We start from the raw sequence: 21,843 nt of genomic DNA, 5'->3' as shown, positions 1-21,843 counted from the left end.
GAACTCTCTCTCTACAATCATGAAAGGTGGAGAAGGGTCAGCCGCTGTGTGTCCTCTCGGCCATGAAGATGGAGACGGTGGTCAACTCCCCGGTGGCCGGTACCATTAAGGCGATTCATGTCACGACCGACTCCTCCCTGGAGGGAGACGACCTGATACTGGAAATCGAGGAGTAGAGTGAGAGGGCAGAAAGGAGGGAGGGGGGGGGAGTAGTAGGGAGTTAAATCATCTGATTCTGGAAGTGGTGAGGTGGAGGACTAGGGAAGGTTACAAAGGAGGAAGGGGGGAAAAACAGGAATCCTGACAACTCTCATCTCTGGCAGGACATTTTTGCCCCTGATTTGTACATATCTGATGGTTACACAATGAAGCACAGCGCCACACATATCCAAACACCGGATGGGTGTAAGTAGTAGATAATGTGATGATCCTAAATAATATATTAATTTGATGGTAATTCCTTAGTGATTTGTACCACTAATCAAATGATCTAACCCTCCCAAAAGCAAAGTTATTCCCGTAGTTGTGGTGACGAAGTCTACAATCAGCTTCTCTCAATACTTCTTCATGTCCCGTCACCTTGTGGAAAATAAGATTTTTTTTTTTTTTTAGAAAGACATTATACAAATGAATTGTGATACATTCCATTCCTTAAATGCTAGTCTTAAATGTGATGTACTACAAGATAACACTGTGTAACACTAACAGGGTCGGAACATTAAATGCCACAATTTCCATTTCTATGCTGTTAATATATTCAACGTGAGACTTTATATTAATGACTAAATGTTTTTCCTAGTACTCAGCAGGGGATCAGACAAAGAAGGATAGACTCAAGGAGGTATTACCAAATCATTTTTTCATATAAGAGAAAGTTTCATTTTTTCGAATGCTTGCCATTGGTCACAGTGGAGTGGGAGCATTTGTACTTAAACTTAACACACTATTGTTTGGAAAGACAACAAAGCACACTGAGGGTTTACAAAGAAATCACAATATATATTTGTCCAACCTGTTTTAGATATGTGACAACCTTTCACAATAAGACGCACAACACAGCAAGAGACGTGTCCAATGTTGCACCAAAAATGTCTTCTGTTCCTGTATCAGCAATAGTAGATGGTTTATTTTTTTTAGCGATCTGTACTGGTGTTGAAAATGTTTCCCCGTTCACACCGGTCTTTAAAATCCCGAAGCCATAAGCATGCTATAGAAACATGGTCGACATCAAACTGTAGGCCATGTTGGAAACACCCAAATAGGATTAGGGATGTGACGTTTACAAACTACCTGTTATGGTTGGTTAAAATGTGCTTTTTTAATCCTAAACCAGCTTCCCACTAAAACTAATTGAGCTCTATCTGCTGGATCATTTTATAGGTGTAAAGTCAGCATTTGAGGCCTCTTTTTTTAGTCTCTGGTTTAATATTGGAATGTAATGGAGAAGTTGTCAGAGCCGCGGCTCCACCAGGCAGAGATTATGGTGAATGGTCTTTTGGCTGCATGGGGATTTTAATGCTAGGTGGAAATGGGATTACATGAAGACATGTGGTGTTATTTTCTAAGTCTCAGCTGATTAATTTATGAATTAATTCTGTCAAATGATGTGAAATTAGCCGGACTAATAAGAGACTCTGGAGACTCCCAGCAGCAGCACTCGGCTTTATGTTTCTAATGCATGCGCGTGTGTGTGTTATAAATGAGTCCAAGTGTGTGTGTGTAAGCACATTTTAAGTCAACCAGTACCCATAATGTTGCAGAGCTGAAAGCACATTCTAAAATAAATGAAATATTCATGCACACGCACTGATGCAAAAATATTCACGTTAACACTAAACCCCCCCCCACCTCACAATAGTGTGGCTATATCTCCATAGTAACACTGTATCCTAAAAATTTAACAGCGATGCAGCAACAGCCTCACTCCGCTGTCAGATGATGTGGGTGAATTAAACGTCCAAGATTTTAACTCAATTTGCCACTAATGTCTGTCCTTTTAATTATTTGAAGGTCTTGAACCTGAAAGCGATCTATGCTGAATGGAATGTTCACCCCGACCAGTGAAAGTAGACGGTGAACCGATAGAAACTTATCAATTACAGTTGGAAAAGTGTCACAGCATGAAGTGTTCGAGACAGCGAGCCAGAAAAGACACAACAGCAGCAGCTTACCGTTCCTCAAGGCCTGTGCAGCTGAACTGTCTCTCCACTCTGCCCGGCATCAATGCACCTCCTGGCTCTATCAATCTGTATTTGAGATCTTTAGAAAGAGGTGGAGATGAAATGGTGAGATTGTATGAATGAGTGTTTTCGACAAGCTGTTGCACAATAATGTAAAGTTCCCTCCTCCTCTTTACTGACTCTCCTCGTTTGTCTGCTTTTCCTGCCTCATCTCTATCCAACCAGCTTTACCATGTTTTCCACTCCCCCCCTCTACCTTCTCCCAACAGTGTAAACTTTCACATGTAAGCTGTCATCAGCTCATGCAATAATGCAGAATTTACTGCCGTGTTTCTCTGTCTAAGCCAGCAGTGATTATAACTACCATATTTATGACAATGTACTACTGTTTAGAGAAGTAAACAGCGCAGGAAAATGTTTTGTTTTACAAAGGGGGATAAAACGTTGACCTGTTGTTGAGCTCACACTATCTAGAGGTGAACTATTGCAGAGAGTATAAAAATAGGATCTGTGACATTTCTTTTTTCTTTCAATTGCTTTCCTTTTGTGTGTTTTTATGAAACCAAACAGTTCATTTACTCAGTACAGCAGGCATGACTGCCTGCAGATTCAGACTCCCTGGAATATCTATCAAAATGTTCACTAGTGGTAAAGTTTTCTTTCCTTTTCTTATTTGTAAATCATCCTAGTTGTGAAATTTACATTTCTGTTTAATCATTTTCATTTATTAAGGCAATTTACATGTAACGGTCCGAGTATGTATGTTTAAGTGCTAGAAAAGACTGAGCTGGAGCGCACAAAAAAGGGAAACCAATAATTGTTCTATCTGTACTTACAAATAAAGTTAACTATAGCCGAATCTGCATTGTGTTGGTGTGCATTCAATATTATACACAGTCGATCAACCCTCAGCAATCCCACAAATAAAGGTCATAAGATCCTGTCTGTTAAGGTCTCACTACAATGACTAATCAGCTTAGTACTGACCAGAGTCAAATATATATTTCATCTATAGTAAGCTATAAAAACGTCACACTACAGTATCTCATGTACACATGTAGTATATTATGCCATTAAAGTGTAATGATAAAGTCAAAATGTTATATAATGTCCAAATATATAAAAATACCAGTCTAATATGTGAGTATAATGTTCAAATATAGTATATAATACAAAATGTCAAAATTCATGGTGTAGTATTCATGGTGTACAATGCTATGATATGAAAAATATCATAGCATTGTTTGTCATGACATTACAATATTGCAGGAACTGTGAGGTCCAGATGCAGAATTAACGACATATAGGTCTCATGTCGATAGGGGGCGCGCGTGAGGTCGGCGGTTGTTTAAGCAGGTGGCGAGGAAGAACGGCCAGCAACACATGCACGTGAGCACGTTTGTTTTGTTAGTCGCATGTGCGGGGTAGTGCTGATAGTGTGAAAGACGTGCACTGTCTCTTTTTTTTAATCTTATATTATACATTTTTTTCAAAGTATTTGAGTAAGTTAAAAAGACGCGAACAGTCATGTTTTAAGATTCCCGACTACTCAAGAGAGGTGCCAGCATGAACACTGTCTCCCCTCTGGGGAAAGGTCGCGATCATCACCTGGTGGAGGAGCTTTGGTGTTTGTCCTGCGGCGATCAGAGAGCTGTGGCTGGTTGGAGGAGATGGAAGGTGGGGTCATCCGTCCGGTGGTGAAACCTTCTGCATGACCAAGATGGCGTACCTGTTGGCCAGTAGGAGGTACTGGAAGTGGGTGAGAGAAGAGTTTTTTTGTGTATACATATAAGTCATAGTATAGTATGCCATACAAATGTCAAAATAGGCATATTTCACAACATAAAAGTCAAAGTACAGTATGCCATAAATGAATTAGAATTCTATAGTAGTAGTAGTAAAAATATTACAATAAAGTAAACATGTTCTAAAAATGTTATAGCATACAGTATTTCATAAAAACATGTCATTACAAATATAATAGTCTGCCATAATATTGTCAAATATAAGTTAAATGAATAGTATGTGGAAAAAAGTCAAAGCATGTCAAAAAAAAGTCATAAGCAGTCGTAGTACAGGGGTCAGTAATAAGCAGACGGCATTGAACCGGGACCTAAAACCGATCGATAATTGAGGATTATTTCAGTTCTGCTTTTAATTGAGGGTTTACAGTACTATAGCCTTTTTGAAGACACTATAAATGTGACATTTTTCTGAAACAGTCAAAGCATCAAGACAATATTTTGCTTCACTGGTATTCCCTCACCCTGAGTGGAGGCGGCCGAGCTGCTTCTGAAGAGCCTCTCTCCAGCTGCTCCTCCATCACAGACACACAATCATTCAAATACAGAAGTCATGTCATTGGACTGTGGCTGTGTTTCTCAGGTCCGCCTCTCCTTGATGTCCTGTTCTGCATCCAGGCTGCTGCTCCTCCCCCAGCAGCTTCTGTCATCTCTGAACAGAAGACATGGCTGCAAAACACGTCCTCATGCTGAGGAGCAGCATGAAACCTTCATGTGTATCGGCCAATTTATGTTGAACTTGTTTGTTGGTGGTGTTGCCTTATTAAACGATGAAAAGCAGAATTAAACCCTTGTTTGAACCCCTCATTCCTGTTGTGTCTGCTAGCGACCACAAACAAAAACACATGTTGGATGTTTTGGTATAAATGTAAGAATCTTGAAGTGAAACTAGGCTTTGGAATCATTTTGGTTTTATTAAACTTGCATTTACAGCAGTTTTGTCACTTGTTTTCTGTAGTTTAACATATTTGTCATTACTTTATTCTGTTAGAACTAAGGCATAATAAACTGAAACTAAATCAACAATGTGGGTAACATTATTTGGAAGAAGTGAAGCTTAGGCTATTTTATATCTACATCAATTCGACCTCTGAGATGGGATCAAGATAATCCTGAATATTGGCATCAAATTGATCCAAAAATTGGATTACCAACTCTGAATCCAAATCTTCAGGATTAGAAATTCTGTTTTGAAACACCCAATTTTCAGATTATAACATAATCCTGAAAGAACATGTTGAAATAGGGGCCCCTGGACAAAGATAATGATATCCTCAGGAAGTGTAAAATCCCATCACAGACCATATTCATGAATTTTCAAGTAGTCCATAACGAAGCGAAAGCGGCCACTGAAATTACAATACTTTGCACACTTCCAATATTCAACATTACAGACAACTCAGCTGGAGATGAGAGAGAATATTCTACCTCAGGGCTCCGGCACAGAGAAGATGTTCCATCAGTCGGTCTGTATGATGTCATCCAGTGAGGCTGCATATCTAAAAGTATGTGACAGTAAGTAAAAGCACTCGTCATAACACGCAACAACTGACAGTTTAAGTGAAAACCATAAAACAATGATACACTTAAACTTTGTAGTGAAAGTGGAGAATAGCATGTGTGATACGTAGGATTTGGACAAACCTGAAGACTCCTCCATAGTTCCCACGGTCTGTAAACAGCAGCTCACCTGCAACGTCTGTATGAGGAAACAATGAATTCAGTTTTGAGTTGCAGTTTTTTGAAGTTGACCACGTTGCACACATTCATTTGTATGAAATAAAAAGTGCATTGATAAACTGTCCATGCCATTTCTGTGTATTTTGTCTTTAAATAATAATTTCAATACAATGACGCTTGTATGAAAGAGTGTTCTCAGTAATCACTAAACTGACGTTGGGATCTGGTGTCTGCCTACAACTCCAGCAATAATAGACTTTGTGGCCAATTGTATTAGAGCCATTTTAGATTAAAAAAAATAGGTAATATTCTGTATAATATGATGCTGCTGTGGTGCCAGGGTGACAGAATAGCTGGATAAATAATTAGAATAAAGTCATCAGATTAAGTCACGGGGGCAACGTGGCACGATGGATATTATGAGCCACTTGAGTGACAGCTTTGATTAATAACACAATCAAATTTGCACATGTGAATTGATAAGTGGAAGATAACAGTTTGCCTGCTATGACCTTGATTGGTTTGCTGATAGAAATAAAACTGATGGTGGCATATGTCACTAAATTCATCATTTTAAAAATCAACAGAGGACTTTTGAGTCAAGTGAAAATCTGAATTTATATCCAAAAGGTACCATTATGGTGGATATTATCAAGGTTATTTCATTAAATGCCTCACTTGACGTTTTCTTCAGTTTATGTGCTTTTCTATCAGATTTTTCAAATGAAGACAGTCGTCTCAAAAATGGTCACAACTGTGGTATTACATAATCTACAAATGAAAAATAGGATTTGTGTGTAATTTTGGGTATTTACAGATGCACGTTCCGATCTACACACAAATACCAAGCAATTATAACGTGTGAAACTGTTGTGACTCTCTTTTGTATTTATTTACAGATTGATAAATGTGTGCACGCAGGATTCAGGCACAAATGCTGCGTTTAAGTGCTGGTGGAAACCTGTAATTTCAAAGTGGGAAATACTTTTTTATATATAGACAGAATATAACATACATTTACCAGCTACAGTAAATATAGCACAGAAGCCTATGAATATAAATGTAAATATATAAGCTTCTGCTAAGGTGGTAAACGTGGTAACTTGCAGATGTTGGCTGAACGGGAAACACATTTCAGCTGTTGCACGCTGTTTTAACAAGACGGGCTGGATATGTTGTGCAGAGATCCGTGATTAAATTCTTCCTAGTCAACATTTCAGATATCCATCTTTCTAGGAACCTTTGTGGGTATCTGAAATTGGATTTTTATTACTTAAAATCACAATTGTGGATATCAGTTCTGATATTTTTACGAGTCACAATGTATTTTGGATATGACATTTTTAGATATCTGGAATGTATTTTATTTATTTTTTGGGGATATCTGAAATTACAATTGTGCAATTGGTAACAGTTGGATTGTAAAAATGTGAGTTTTTCCTAAAAATTGTATTGCAGGCATACATGTTGATTCTAGACATCAATAATGCAATTGTGCATATATCTGAAAATGAAAGCCTGATACACATCAATCACAAAACTGACACGTGTCCGAGGAAGAATGTCATTGTGAACAATCTAAGATGTTCTTTTTTATAATTGAATTAGAGATATCTGCAATACACATCCAGTCTATTAAATGTTAACAGGTTGCAATATCTGAAATGTGTTTAGCGTAGCGCCCCCCCTAGTTGCTTCAGGTTAAGTTCAGCTCACATCTTTTTGTCTGGACTTCCCAGCAGAAGACCAAGTACACCAGCTAGCAGCAGCTCATTTAAACAAAAGATCTCCATTTATATGCAACTGTTTAAAGTATATAGTTGGTAAATATCTGTTCTAATCGAGAGCTGATGAAAAGTTTCTTTCTCACTTTGAACGCAATTTTATTAAAACCCCAGATGTCCCAGGTTTCCACTAGCACTTAAACGCAGCATTCATCTGTGCCTGATCCATGCGCACACATTTACTCAATGCATCACAATATGTAAATAAATACAAAATAATCTAACAATATTTTTAAAGATTATTTGTCATTTGTAGATAATGTCATACCACAAATTAGACCGTTTTGAGACTAATTTGACTTCATATCAGTTTCCTGCTCTGACATAGCAAAACATTGTTCAAGTGCCTCAACTAAAGGTTTTTTTGTTTTTTTTAAATAATCTTTGTAAAACTAATTTCTGTGCCCTCGCTTCAATTATTACTTCAAAGTCATGTGAAATATTAAATCCGAGCACACAATGGATTATTGTGGCTTTCACATGCTGCCACGCGCTGTGCAAGATGCAGACTATCGAACATTGGTGTGCAATAAAAACACACTTTCAACAACAACAGAGTCCTCAGCTGTTTCTTAATGAGGCCTCTGGTGGCATCCTTATATGTATTCTGTAGTAATGATCACATGGAAGGTTTATTAATCTACAGATTAGTCTGTTTCTATGGCAATGGAGCTATAATGGGTGTGATATTGGGAGAACATTTCACTGTTGTTAACGTTTAACTCCATCACTTGATACAGCATGTGGGACAAAACTTCAAAGTAAGTGACATTCACAATCTTAAGAAGGCTGGAATTGGCTTTTAAAACTAGGCTCAGCTATCTCACACTGTAGCTGTATCCCGCTTGGTCCTCTATAGGCATCAGTAATCACCTTTTGGTGCACCTAATCGGGTGCTTAGCAGCTTAATGATGGCGCCTGCTCTTGTTAAAAAGGTACCCTGTGGAGTGCTCATTGTAAACAAAGTCTTTCATTTAAGTCAACATTTCATTAAAAAGTATTACAGGCAGGTTTAATGTCCAACCTCAAAACAACGTCCACTAACAGTTATGTCCACTATTGACTCACTGTTTTGAATTATGATGGATTAATGGTTTCAGATATGAAATGCATTCCAAAGCTTTATGCAATTTTAAATTGAGTTCAGAGAAAAGCAATAACACTTTTGGCGTCGTTGCTTGATAAATGACTTACGGTAGCTGTATGTAACATCGGGAACACTGATATAGCAGCAAACAACTATTTGTTATGTGAACATGTGATGTTCTCCGAGCTTCACCTTGCTTGGTTTAAACAGACGGGCCGGCCGTGCATGCTTTGAGTGCACGTTAGTGCATGTGAGCGTGCCCCAGTGGCCTTCGCTCCGCACTGCGGTCATTGATGGAAGCAATCGAAAAGCTCCCAACCTCGGAACCGACTGATGAGTAAGTGAATAACTGTATCAATGTGAGTTGAATCATTTGCGGAGGCATGTTTAATGGGTATTTTATCCTCTTTTACTGGAGCAGATTACACATTACCTTTAATTACATGACATTACTGTCTGCAGGTGGCAGACATGTACACGTCAAATAAAGATGAAGGATTCGAGAGTGGGAGCATTTCGATTGCCTCTCAACCCGCTCGCAACGTGGTGACGGCGAGATTATTGCGTTACAATAAAAGTCAGAATCCAGTAGGCTACTCCGAGGAAAGACTTGCAGCGTCTTGTGTCAACATTTGGCCGCTGCCAGATAAAACCAGGACTTCTCTGTAGCGTTTGCCTCCTTCAACTGACTGTTTGCCCTGAAATAGGTCAAAAACGCTCTTTGATTGAGCCTCAACACCACAACAGAAGCAAACGTCTTCATTTCCCTGGGTCCCGAGGTCACAGAACAAATTTCTCATTTGGATCCCAGACCGAAGCTGTTTAATAACTCCTGCCTCTAATCCATATGAGTGCCAGAGTTCAAATCCCCTTTGTGGCTTTTCTCTTTGATCATCCCTTTGTCCGCTTTTCCACTGTCCAAATGAACAGCAAATACCCACTGGGGAGCGTCACGAAGTCTTGGCAACTCTGCGTTTCAAGCACCTACTGAAGAAGCTCTGGAATTCTCGCAAAGCCGAGCGGGAGCAGCCGGCCGAGGTGCCAACGTTTCCTAACCTGTGACTGAGAGTCTCTTCCGTGGGCCACAGGGGTCCTCTGCTCGGTTGAGGTGCAACGTTCCCCTCTAATCCCTTTGCTGCTGTTCGATAAGCCCCTCAGTGCTTGCTTTGCTGCTTTCTTCGCCGTAATCCTGTCTGAATAAAGCGAGAATAAACGAGGAGGATGGTCTACATAGTGTCTCAGACTGACGGGATGGACAGCTCCGTCGCTCCCTAAGCTTCCCCTCGATCAGCACAACCAGGAGGATGTGATCCATCCAGACACAACGCACTGCCAATTCACTGCTGTTCAAACAACGCTTTAGATATCAAACTGAATGATTCTAATCGTTGAAAATAAGAGATGAAATGGATGCTAAATAATGCTCGGCAAATGCGATAGTCAGAAGTTTGAAAAGAATGAATAGAAACCGATAATCATGGTGTAAAAGCAGAAATTAAATGCTACGATGTCAAAAACACCCAGTGATGCAGCAGCACGGCGTCGAACACACATCACTCTCAAATGAGGGATTCTGAGCACTTGCTCGGCAGGTGTGGCCCACTGCCGCCTCCATTCCTTTCCCATTAGTCCCCGTTCAAAGTTTGCTTGTGGGGACAATTTTCCACCTGCCTGAGAATCGGAGACCAGGGGCTTGCAGGGCGGTAAAACCCTCCACCCTGCATGTCCACACGGAAATGTCCCTGAAGGCGCATCTCGTGCGACGCTAGCATCTGGCTTTGCCCAGTTTCTCGAATGCGATGATCTCATAACTTGCGGGGGCGCATGCCACCAAGCGTTTCGGGAGGCCGAGCGTTTCCGGTTATGAACGCGGTTAAATGACGAGAAGCGAGAAACGGGAAACTCCCCCCAGATTCAACTTCATCATTAAAGCCTATTAATAGAACAGCAGCACATCGCAAAGCCATTGGCCACCGCACGAGTGACGAGTTAACAATTCACACATCAATCAACCAGACAGATCAATGCTGCGTGCTGACAAATTCAATTTCTAATGAGAGCATCAAATGATGGCCGGTAGCTAGCCGGGACGCGGATCATTTCCCATCACCCCTCCAGAGTCTATCTCAAGCCCTTTTGATGCTACAGCCACTGACACTCTGTAATAATGCAGGTATGTGCGTGTGAGAGAAGTACTGTGACGGAAAAGAGAAATAAAGAGTGTTTATACTGCTTGTGTGTATTTGATGAGACATCTCATTAAGTACCAAAACTGCTCCACAGAACTGGTTTAGCCCCGGGTGTCAGAAAGGGCAAAAAACACACACACACGTGTATACAGCTGTGGCACTTTGTTCCTTCTTTTTCACACACAGAGGCTTTAAAGCGTGTGTTCGTGTGTGTGTGTGTGTGTGTGTGTGTGTGTGTGTGTCTGTGTGTGTCTGAAAGTGTGACCTCTCCTTGCCCACTGTGAGCTTAAAGCGTTTCAGCTCGAATCAAAGCACTGCAGCAAATATAAGAGGGAAGCTGAAGAGCAGAAACAGAGACAGACACAGACACACACACACACACACACACACACACACACACACACAGCGAGGCAGGGAGGATTCAATGCGACAGAGGCAGAGCGAGCTAACGGAGAGGAGAGAAGAGGAGAGGAGAGGAGAGGGGCTCAGACTGCGACACACAGCTGAAACAGGAATTAAGGAATTAGAAAGCAAACAGAGGGAGAGGATCAAAGAAGGAGATTTTTTGTATTTGTATTCATGTGCGTCAGAGACATGGTGCCAATCATCAGATGGGTTTTTGTGCATATATACATTCACCACCTTGCTGTCAGATTTTTTTTTGCACCGTTACCGTGGCAACAGGCGTGTTCGGAACGAAAGAAATATTGAAAATGTTTCAAATGAACAAGCCGTCAGACAGAAGACGGAGAGTTATACAGATTTTGCTCTAACGCACAAGCGTAAGAGGAGAATAGTTGCATGTCCGGGGCTGAAAGTCACTTGCGTAGACGATTGAAGTGGAGCACAGACGTCGTCTTTATCCGCCTTAGAACAAGTGATGCACAGTAGCCGTGCCCCACCTGGTAATCCAGGCTGAGCGGGCGAGAAGTCACACTTGTGCAGGCAGCCTGAGAGCTCCACCTGTGGCAAATATCAGCTTCTACAATCACAGCCCTACGAGAGCAGGCTGGGAGGCCGAGAAGCTCCACTAAGCTGGAGTTTGTAAACTGCCAAAAATGGTGCCCTGACTGGAGCATCGTGGTAGCTTCATCCATCTCTATACAAAACTTTGGATTTCACTCACACACACACAAAAAGATGAATTTTACATCCTCACTGTGACGACTCTACTTTCCCCAGTTTAGCTCGCTCTACCTACCAGCCTTATGCAGCGCTAGCATTTAGCTTTGTGTGATTATATCTTGAAATACATATTCATTCATTGTTTAGATGCAATAAAAAAAAATTTTTTATACGCGTGCACTTATCGGACTAAAATGAGGAATTGTGAGTTCAGCTACGACGTTCGTAATTATGGAGGGAAGGTGGTGATAGAACAGAGTATTGGGCTGGGCGATAAATTGTCAAAACTATATAAAAAGATCTATTGTTTAGATTTGTTTGTATTCTATTCATTGCAATGTCAAACAGCAGCTTAAGGAGGCCACACACACACACACACACACACACACACACACACACACACACACACACACACACACACACACACACACACACACACACACACACACACACACACACACACACACACACACACACACACACACACACGCAGTTGATTCAGACCAAGATGTGCATGTATAAATAATTATGGACCTTAATGTCTAAAATACATCCATCAGTTGCTTCTGATCCATATTACTGTACATTTGCTGTTCCCTATTCGTCCATTTATTTATTTTTCTCTATATATTTTCACTTGAAACTGTTATATTCATCTTGCACTTCTTTATTCTAGTTAGTGAGGATTTACTGATTTCTCATATATGATCGTACTGAATATGCTTGGGTTTTGGACTGTTGGTTGGAAAAAAATGAACTTTCAAGCCTCATTCAATGAACTACAGCGATCAGGTATATAAACAATGGTGCCTCCCTTCCACCAGGCCGCGCATCTGAGGACTAACACTTCATATGTTCTGGTAATGATGTCACAACACGGGAGAACATAACGATGACAAACTTTTGAAAACGTGATTTGGTCCAAAGCACTCTCTTAATGATGCATGATGTGTACACATACACAGCGAAAGTTGCGTTTCTCATCAGAAGATTTTTTCGGCTGTGAAAAACATCCAGATTAAACGTCTGGATTTGGTGTCAGTACCTCATCAGTCACCGCACAAGGTCTTCTTTTCTACAGATCTCCAGCAATCAAGAGCTTCAGTACCAGTCATGAGTGCTGCAAACTCTTTAGACTGGAACAACTCTTGAGCCATCACTGTACTATTCATCCACAGCTGGATAGAAGACATTCACAACTGTTCTCAGAGCTGCCAGAAGTCATCCCGGGAAAGCAACAACTTAAGTAGAAGCAGGTGAGACTCAAGTGGATCCAAAAATAGCTGGAAATTAAAACACTTCATCACAAAATGACTCCCAAGAAGGCCTCATCATCACCACCACAGATTGGTTGTATACTACACTTCACTGAAAGAACTGGACAAAAAACGTGTGGCCTACTCTGTCAAGACAACCTTAATTTTAATGGGAAATGTCCTCTTAATGGCTGCCTGGCTGGCTCATCATTGCCCGACAGCAATACATTTCCCTTCATTGCAGTAACTACTAATCGGTGTGCCCTTTACACGTGTTTGCTTTACGATTGCATTCTGCTACGTTTAAAGGGAGCGGGGCATTTTAATTGTGCTCACTCTGACTTGGGGTCATGGCTAAAGTCTGGCATAAGATATTGCGTGTGTGTGTGTAAAGTGCGGTTGGTTTTCTAGGGCTGGGCGGTATCATCTGAATCGTGACGACTTCTCTTTTTGCATATCTTGATGACGATAAATGAATACGTCAGTACATGACTTGATTTATTTTCTCCCAAACTGAGGTGCGAGTGAATTCAATGCGTCTGCTAAATGAATGTAATGTGCAATACTTTGCAGCAGGATCCGAGGCAAACAGGCAGAATATTAATTTCTATTATATTTTACGATTCGTTTCTTTGCATTTTAAGATAAGTCTGATTTTGTGACTTAATGAGTCACAGTGCCTTTTGTATTTTATTGGATTTTAGTCCAATCTAACAGAAGAGAGTCGTACAGTTCTGATTATCTAACCTGATAAAATGGAGACATCGAGTCTTTCAGGTACGGAGACTCAGTTATTCACACAGCATGGCCACCGGTGTCTGCTGTGATTACTCTAGAATAGCAACAGCATCTTTCAAGCCTCTGCCTGCACGGCCTCAATATTTGATGATGTAACCACACCTCATTCATGTTGAGACCTGTGACACATAATCAATGCCAGCCAATGAAACATCCCGATTCTTCCCCTGTAAAGGATCGCTTTTACATTTATAATCAAATTCTGACTTTGTGGAAACCGATACCGCCACCTCTTCATCCAATTAAAGAGTTCTCGTTGTGCATAATGTCGTTATTGTTTCCCTCACAGTGGTTGCACTGCTGAATAATATTGTGACTACTTGTAGCAGGCATGGTGATAAATAATAATCACAGTGATAGCTCAAGGTTACACTCATTTTAAAAAGGGCAAGCTACGACAGCTCTGATCAGCAGGTTCAATGTCAAGTATCACTGCCTGAAGAGGAGAAAGCTGCTGCTAACAATGATATTAAATGATATTAAATGATGTGGGGTTTTGATAATGCAACCCACCAATGACGTAGAGAGGATAACTTTCAGGGGGACTGAGGACGAAATCCATCTCACAGGAACGGTCCTCAGTCATGACTGTGGATGAAAGACGTCAGGGTGCTGTTTGGCTTGAAGGGGGTTAGAGGGCTAGACGTGTAGCCGGGGGCAAAAACCATGTAGTAGCCTCAGAATACGCTGTAAAGCCAGTTCCAACACCAACAACCAGTGGGGGCCCAATCTGACGCCAGACACAACCTTACCGGCTGCACACGGAACAAGAACATGTAGCTTTAGAGTCGGACTAGGGCGCACAAAAGGTTTTACTTATGTTTAAAATCAGTCAATTCTTAAGACAGCAAGTCTGCACAACCCTTTAAACCTGAAGTTCTAAACTTCCATATGTTTTGGAATAATACTAAATGCTCCAGGCCACAGTGTGAAAAACCCCTTTAGAGACCGTTTGGCTGCACATGACTAATGACTAATACATTAGGCAGTATCAGCATATTTAACCAATTCCATGTTAGTCTTTTTGTTTGTTTTCTTTAACGCTTAAGGAAACAATAGTTTGGATTTATATTTATGTTCAGTTTTCGTAAAGGTGCCTTAATGCCAAGACTATTTGAACCAATTCCTTTTGTATTTTGTTGATGGAAAAGAGTGACGCCCACAGTAAGGTGCAGAGTAGACCGCTTAGAGGAAGAAGAAGCGAGTTGAGTAATGAAACGACTGAAAGAGGAAATGAGATAAATCACTACTGTACCTCCAGGTGGAGTCCATCAACCCTGCATCTCCAAATCTAACAGATCATCCCTCCTGTTTCTCCAAATCCCCATCTTCTATTACAGACTGCAAACTATGTTTATTTGTCACCATCTTCCTGCAAAATCATTCCCATCTTTTTGACTCTCGTCATTTGTAATCTTCGAAATGAATCATTCTCTACTGTTGCACGGTGTTCTCTACTCAATGCCGAGAGATGTAAAATGTTATGTATTTTGGGTGAAGAATTCAGGTAGATCAGTCTTTCATAGCACGGCTTCAGGCTTTCTCTGTTGAAAGCCAGATTATTTTATTTGCCAGCTGAGGGTCAATGCTGAAAATCGGATCTTCCATCACTGCTTTGCTGCAATAGCTCAAGTAACTTGAGAGGACCTGAATGCCAACAAATGCCAATCCCTTCTGCTCGCACTTAACTCTGAATTTCACACAGATGCCAGCGCACGCTTGATGCGGGCTCATACGTTCAGTCACTGGCAACAGCACACACAGACACGGATGGTTGCAGAGTAGTATTGACTCTGAATTAAACCCCCGCACTAAGATAACCTCATGACCAGTGAATAAAGGTACAGGGTGCAGGTCATTAGGGGTTGTGAGTGTGGTGCACGAGGCAGTCTGGTATTACTCCCACTCTGAGACAAAACATCTCACTCTAGCAAAAACCAAAAATGAGTAGCTGATGCATTATTAATGAACAAAAACGGCTCCGTGTTACGTGAAAGGTTCACTTGTATTGAACCCACTGAGAATTGACTGAACACAGCTACATGGTTGCCTTTGTTTTGAATTTCTGGCTGGCACAGAGACCACATGGTCTCAACAATCCTGTAAATAATAAATATTAGTAGACATTTCCAGCATAAAATGTCACGACAGCGTTTCTTTGATGCGGTCTGTTTTGCTTGAGGCAGATAGATGCTAATTATTTAAGTTAACAGTATTGTCATTTGTTATACAATAACACTGTAAACTCGTGCATAGTTTATAACTGCCATTCAGATGACACACAAGCGGTTTCTGATCTGTAGACACCTCACACACACGTTCCTCCTTTGCTCCTGAGGAGCCACATTTTCCACAGCGACTAGAGCGTAAACATATGTTGTTTTCGGGGCATATGCTGAAACAACTGACGCTGTCATTTTCTTGGCAGGACAGGCTTCAAAAAAGGTAAATGACTGTGACTTATAGGTTTTTGATGACTGACGCAGAAACGGTCCTCTTCTGGTTGGATAACCAGAAGTCACTGTGGCTCTCGGTAAAGAGCATCAACCTGCCGCTGTGCCGGAAAACCCAGAGAACTACTTGAATTGCCCAAAAACAACAGTCCTTTTTCACTGTATGAGTCGAAAGATGACGCTGGTGCATTTAAAGCTCCGTGTCAAAAGCTATTTTTACTGTACGTCATAAACTGTGTGTTCAATTTCTTTTTACTGTATCTGACCTTCTCTTCCCACACCTACTCAGAAGCTTCTCTGCATGCACACAATAATGACACATCAAACTATTATCATGCAGCCATCTCTCTGGATTTTTGGTTATAGAACAATAAAATGTTTTTCTCCCCCCCCACACCAGGATCGTGTAAATAAATGAGGTTAAAAACATCTAAATAGCTAAATGTAGGGACTAGACTTACACATTAGAATCCGTTAACGGTCACGTAAATAGTGGACTCACGAGGGCACAAAAGCCAATAGGACAGCACGATGCTCTGTGACGTCATCAACACTTTCCAACGCGCATGAAAGCAATTCTGGAGCATCATTTGAAGTCTCTCCTAAAATGATTGGGAATCTTACCCAAACCTTCCTGACACATGTATTCAATAAGATATAAAAAGCATGAACAGAATTCTTAAGCTGTCTAACCTCCAACCGTGGGAAGAGTGACTGGTATTGTTTATAGGAAATGATCGACCAATGAAAACATCATTCAGCATGCCTCTCTGAGTTCACAGACTCCTCTTAAACCAACGACTCATCTTAATAGCTCATGAAATAAAGAAAAAGACAATCCATCTGTTAAATGCGCCGACTGTCAAAACAAGACAATTGAACTGCAGCGCAAGAGGCCACAAATCTCAAAGCGCCAAAGTGAGTCATAAAAGCCCGACATGTATTACTATTTAAGACATGTGCACAGAAGAGTACAGGCTGAATTCAAAAGCATTTACAGTGGCACTCAAGATAACCCTTTTAGTCGAACACTTCCGGGAAATAACACCTCTGAAAGTGAGCAGAGAACAAAGTTTTCTCAAAAACGGTATCATATACTCAGACATCGAAGGTGGCAGTGTTACATGGTCCTAGCCTGGGCCCGCCGTGCTGCTTCAAAACATGAAAACCAAATGCCATATCTTAATTTCCCTCAATAGTACGACCCTTTTTACAGTTTAGAAGATTACATTTTAATTTAGTGGTGTATTTATTTTGCTGTGGAATTAAGAAGCCCCGCAGCAGACCGCATCAATATTGAAGCAGTGTTGCATTGCCATGTTCATTTTTGATTGCTAGCGTACCTCCGGGAGTCTGGCACTCACCCAAGACAAAAACACGCGCTGCCAACGTCTACCGAATTATTGAAGTGTTCTAACCGTCTCACAAGCATCGAGTAGCTTCTCTTTTTCTCTGGAACTGACTAAAGTTTGCCATCGCCGCTACAAACGGAGAAATCTCATTTCAGTTTGTGTAGAGTTCATAATCTTTCTGAAATTCTTGTACATGATCTGTTAACAAAAATAGATTCCTTAACAAGAGAAGCAATTGATTTTATGAAAACAGAGTTGATCTTTGTTTTTAATTATCCCGACGTACTGGAATCTGGTCGTCTAAAACCTCTCTCTGTTCATCTCTCTATCCACCAACTACTCTCTCCTTCATTATTTGTTCCATCTGCAGCTCATGTGTGTATTGGATGCAATGCGCTCGACTCCTTGAAGATAGATTGGAATGAGAGCCGGGTGTTTCGGGGAGGTGGAGAAGAGAGAGCCGGGGCTCGATGGAGGGAAGTGTGTGTGAGGGAGAAAGAGGGAGAAAGAGACCACAACGTGAAGCGCAGGGCGTGAGAAATGAAGCGTGTGATTGATGAGCGGTGGGAAGAGGAGACTTGATGAGGCCATCTTGAGGCTGTCCTGTAGAACAAAGATGCTCTATAACAAAAGATGGTGTGAAATGGTTTACCCCCCCCCCCCCACACACACACACACACACACACACTAGATGCAGTTCCTGAGTTCATTCTAAAGGCAAAAAAACCAAACACATGACACAGATACAGGACCGTCTCAGATGTTACCATCTCTCTCACACAAAACGCACACATACACTTTCTTGCCTAATAATGCACGGCCAGAGATGTTCTCCCTCGCCGTTTATTAAAACGTACACGCATACACACACCTTGATATTTTCCCTAAAATGCCTTTTCGTGACCAGCTGTTCCTCGGTAACTAGCGAGGCTACTGCTAGCACGTTGCACCCACGCCTCCACCTACCAGGCCCCCCCGTCTCAGACGCAAACACACATTTTCTCTCTGCGCTGTCCTAAAACGCCTTCCTGGAGCCAGATGTCCATTCGCATACAACACGATCACCGACGGCATCAAAAGCCAAGGAAAGAAAATATGTGTGTGTTAGAGTGAGAAAGCACTACAAAAATAAATGTTAGGATATGGTTTGTAACAGGATAATAAACATGATTCATGGATATAATAAAGCTAGTAGCGCTGTGCTTTAGACATAATTGTGCAATCCCAATGTCTTATACTTTCATTTTATCTCACGGCTAGTGTGTTTTCCCCCCCCACCTGCCATGTAATATTAACTACAACTTAAAGCAGTGCGGCTGTAACTGTCAACTTCTCAGCAGAAAACTTTTATTTGACAGAAATGACAAATGAGAAGGCACTGTACAGTCATTTCACCAAAACAACAAACATGCAGTCTGCCTTGTGGGTGCATTGCTTTGGGAATACTTAAACAATAACACGGCTACAAAAAAAAAAGTCTTAATCTCACTGGATTTAATTGGGGACTGGGCCCAAACCTTCCCCTGCCGCTTCTTCCCGATCTGGACTCAAACTTTGAAAACTTCTTCCTGAGATCAGCTCAGAAGTTTGCCTGCCAGAAGTGCCACACGAGAGCGAGAGAGAGCGAGAGAGAGCGAGAGAGAGAGGGGTTATCCCGTTGGCTTCCCAGTGCCGGGGAATAACAGCAGAGCACAGATAAGTGCTATCGATGTTGAATTACACCCAGCTGGAAAACAAAACAGAACACGAGTCCCTTTCCAACCACAGAGGGGGGAAGGAGAACAGCAGAGAGGATGTGAGATAAAACCGCCTAAAAATCCAGGCTGGAGCCATGCAACAGCCACATTAGATGTTTGTCAATGCAGACAATCCACTGATGCAGAATACATCCAGTTAGAATGGAAGCAGGCATGAAGCCCCGGTCGGCCACTGGGGTGGAAGTGATACAAAAGCTACTATTAAAGCCTCAGTCTGGGATTTTTCCTTGACATGGATACTTGAATGTTTGAAGCCCGTGACCCAGATGCTTCAACCGGCGACCTGGAAAGTCTCCTGCCTTGCAGTGGGTCTCAGTTTCATGACACCATACTGCTGCTAGTGGCCAGTTAGCCGGTGTTACTAATCACCGTTTAAAAACCAAGAGAGGTGGTGTAAATAGATTAATTTCTTGCAGACAGGTTCCATCAGTCCGTGTCAGTATCGATTACAATTTATTTCAGGAAGGAAAATGTCTTATCTCGACAGTCTCAAACATCCTTCTCTAGCTCAAGGTTGTTCTGTGTATCAGGTAACGGATTATACCGTAAAAACATTTATTGAAAAGAAAGGAGAGCACCTTTCACCACATGCTGTTATCCTTTGTATCAGAGTCTGTTTGAACAGCTTTTCCCCCGATGTGCAGGTCTATTGGCGGGCAGGTGCATTGATGTTGGATGCATAAAACTAAACATTAGCAAGGATGAATATACACGGGGTTGAAAAGAAAGTTATTTCTTTATGAAACCTAAAATCCAGTAGTAATTACGACGGCGTATTCATATTTCAGCCGAATTAATGTTTACAACATGAAACTGAGACGTGCAGCTGACTCACTGATATCTTGTTTTTCATTATCATCCAAATGCTGGATGCAGAATTATCAAGTTGGTGATGTTAAAGTATTGTTGTTATGCTGTTTAACTAGGATATTCTCCTAAAATTGACATGACATCAAGTTTTTCTACAGAACACTCACTACCCTGCTGGTCTCGCTGAACACTTGCAGTTGTGGAAAAATGTTTCTTTTTTTTTTTTCCCTTAAAAATGTTATTTGGATAAACACAGACACAGGCTTGCCGAGTGCACAGTAACTAACCAGACAGGCGTTCAAGAATACATTTTAGCTGATGTGACGGGTAATGCCTGCAACAGATAAAAAGCCAGCTCCCTATTAATGACTTTCTACATTGCTTTTTGGGGAGGAGAGATAAGAGATGTGTTAGTAACACTATAGAACAGAGGTGGTAAGCACATATATAAATTAATCTGAGCACCTAATCTTTAAAGTGACCTCCCCTCGCTGGCGACTGAGTTAGTATGAAACCTGCCTCCGAAACAGAGACTCTAAAAGTCTGTGGAACTCGATCGGATGGAACAACAACATCCTTCCAAGGTTTGGATGGTGACTGACGACCATAGCACACGACTCGCACCATTTCCATACAAAACTATTCAACGACCCCTTGTACATCTCCATTCATATATTCAGGTTGCTGCTATGATTTGTCACCCGTCTGTATGTTGCACATTTGGGAGAGCCTGGTGCTTGTCCTGCTGGACCTGGCATTTTTCAACCCTAAGCCTTGAGGGGAGTCACTCTAACCCTTCATAAATGAGATGCAGAGGGGTGATTTAAGGCAGCCTTAGCTCCCCTGACAGCCTGCTTGTTACAGTTGTCAGCCGGCTGAGGTAGTTTGACACCTGTAATCTCCGTTGCTACGGTTTTCAGCCATTTTCCGTTGGCAGGGCTCATACTGCCCAGCCAAGCAAGAACTTAAAAAGTGACAACTGACCCGACCGCTCAGTTGCATAAAAGTGGCATCATCAACTTAATACACACCCTGAAGGAGTTTCACCTCCTCCAGAAAACACACATCTATCAGACCCAAGACAACACTACTTGCACCATCATCATTAGTGACTTTTTAAGCGTTATTAGTTTGTATTAGCTAATTCATCTGCATACATACAGCTAAAAATCTTGTCACATCCACTTCAAGAAATTCATTGATGAGATATGTCACGCCATAAAAAATTGACAGCTCTGAATTACAGCAAACAAAAGTGACTCGGTTGAATTTTCAGTGACAAATTACATTTTCACATCGTTCTCGGTGACAAACATGTTTTTTCAAAAAGGAGTTTTCTTACACTGCTTGAAACGGAAAGAACAAAACGTGTCTTCTGCTCTGCTGTGTGAGGGCTGCTTCAGCTCGTGCCTTTAGTTTAGACTCAGCAGTGCATGCAGTGTGTTGAGGCCCTCGTCAGGCAGTGAAGTGCACTTAATGCCGTTAAGTTAAACCCAGCAGTGCGTGTCCTGCAGTGTATGTTGAAAGTCTAACATACTGGAGGAGGTGCCCCCAATTTGAATATGGCCAG

General features: G+C 41.4%; 1 protein-coding gene across 1 annotated transcript in view; it reads left to right on the top strand.

Annotated features, from left to right (window-relative positions):
* The window catches only part of pcxb (pyruvate carboxylase b), a 244,169-nt gene extending 243,988 nt beyond the window's left edge, over positions 1 to 181 (top strand). The window contains exon 27 of the mRNA XM_079185036.1: positions 27 to 181. Within this exon, the coding sequence (XP_079041162.1) occupies positions 27 to 176 (150 nt within the window). The 3' untranslated portion in view covers positions 177 to 181. The remainder of the gene's footprint in view (positions 1 to 26) is intronic.
* Positions 182 to 21,843: the final 21,662 nt, after the last annotated feature.

This window comes from Pholis gunnellus, assembly GCF_910591455.1.
Source record: "Pholis gunnellus genome assembly, chromosome: 23".
NCBI lineage: Eukaryota > Metazoa > Chordata > Actinopteri > Perciformes > Pholidae > Pholis > Pholis gunnellus.
This window is presented reverse-complemented; position numbering and strand designations above follow the sequence as displayed.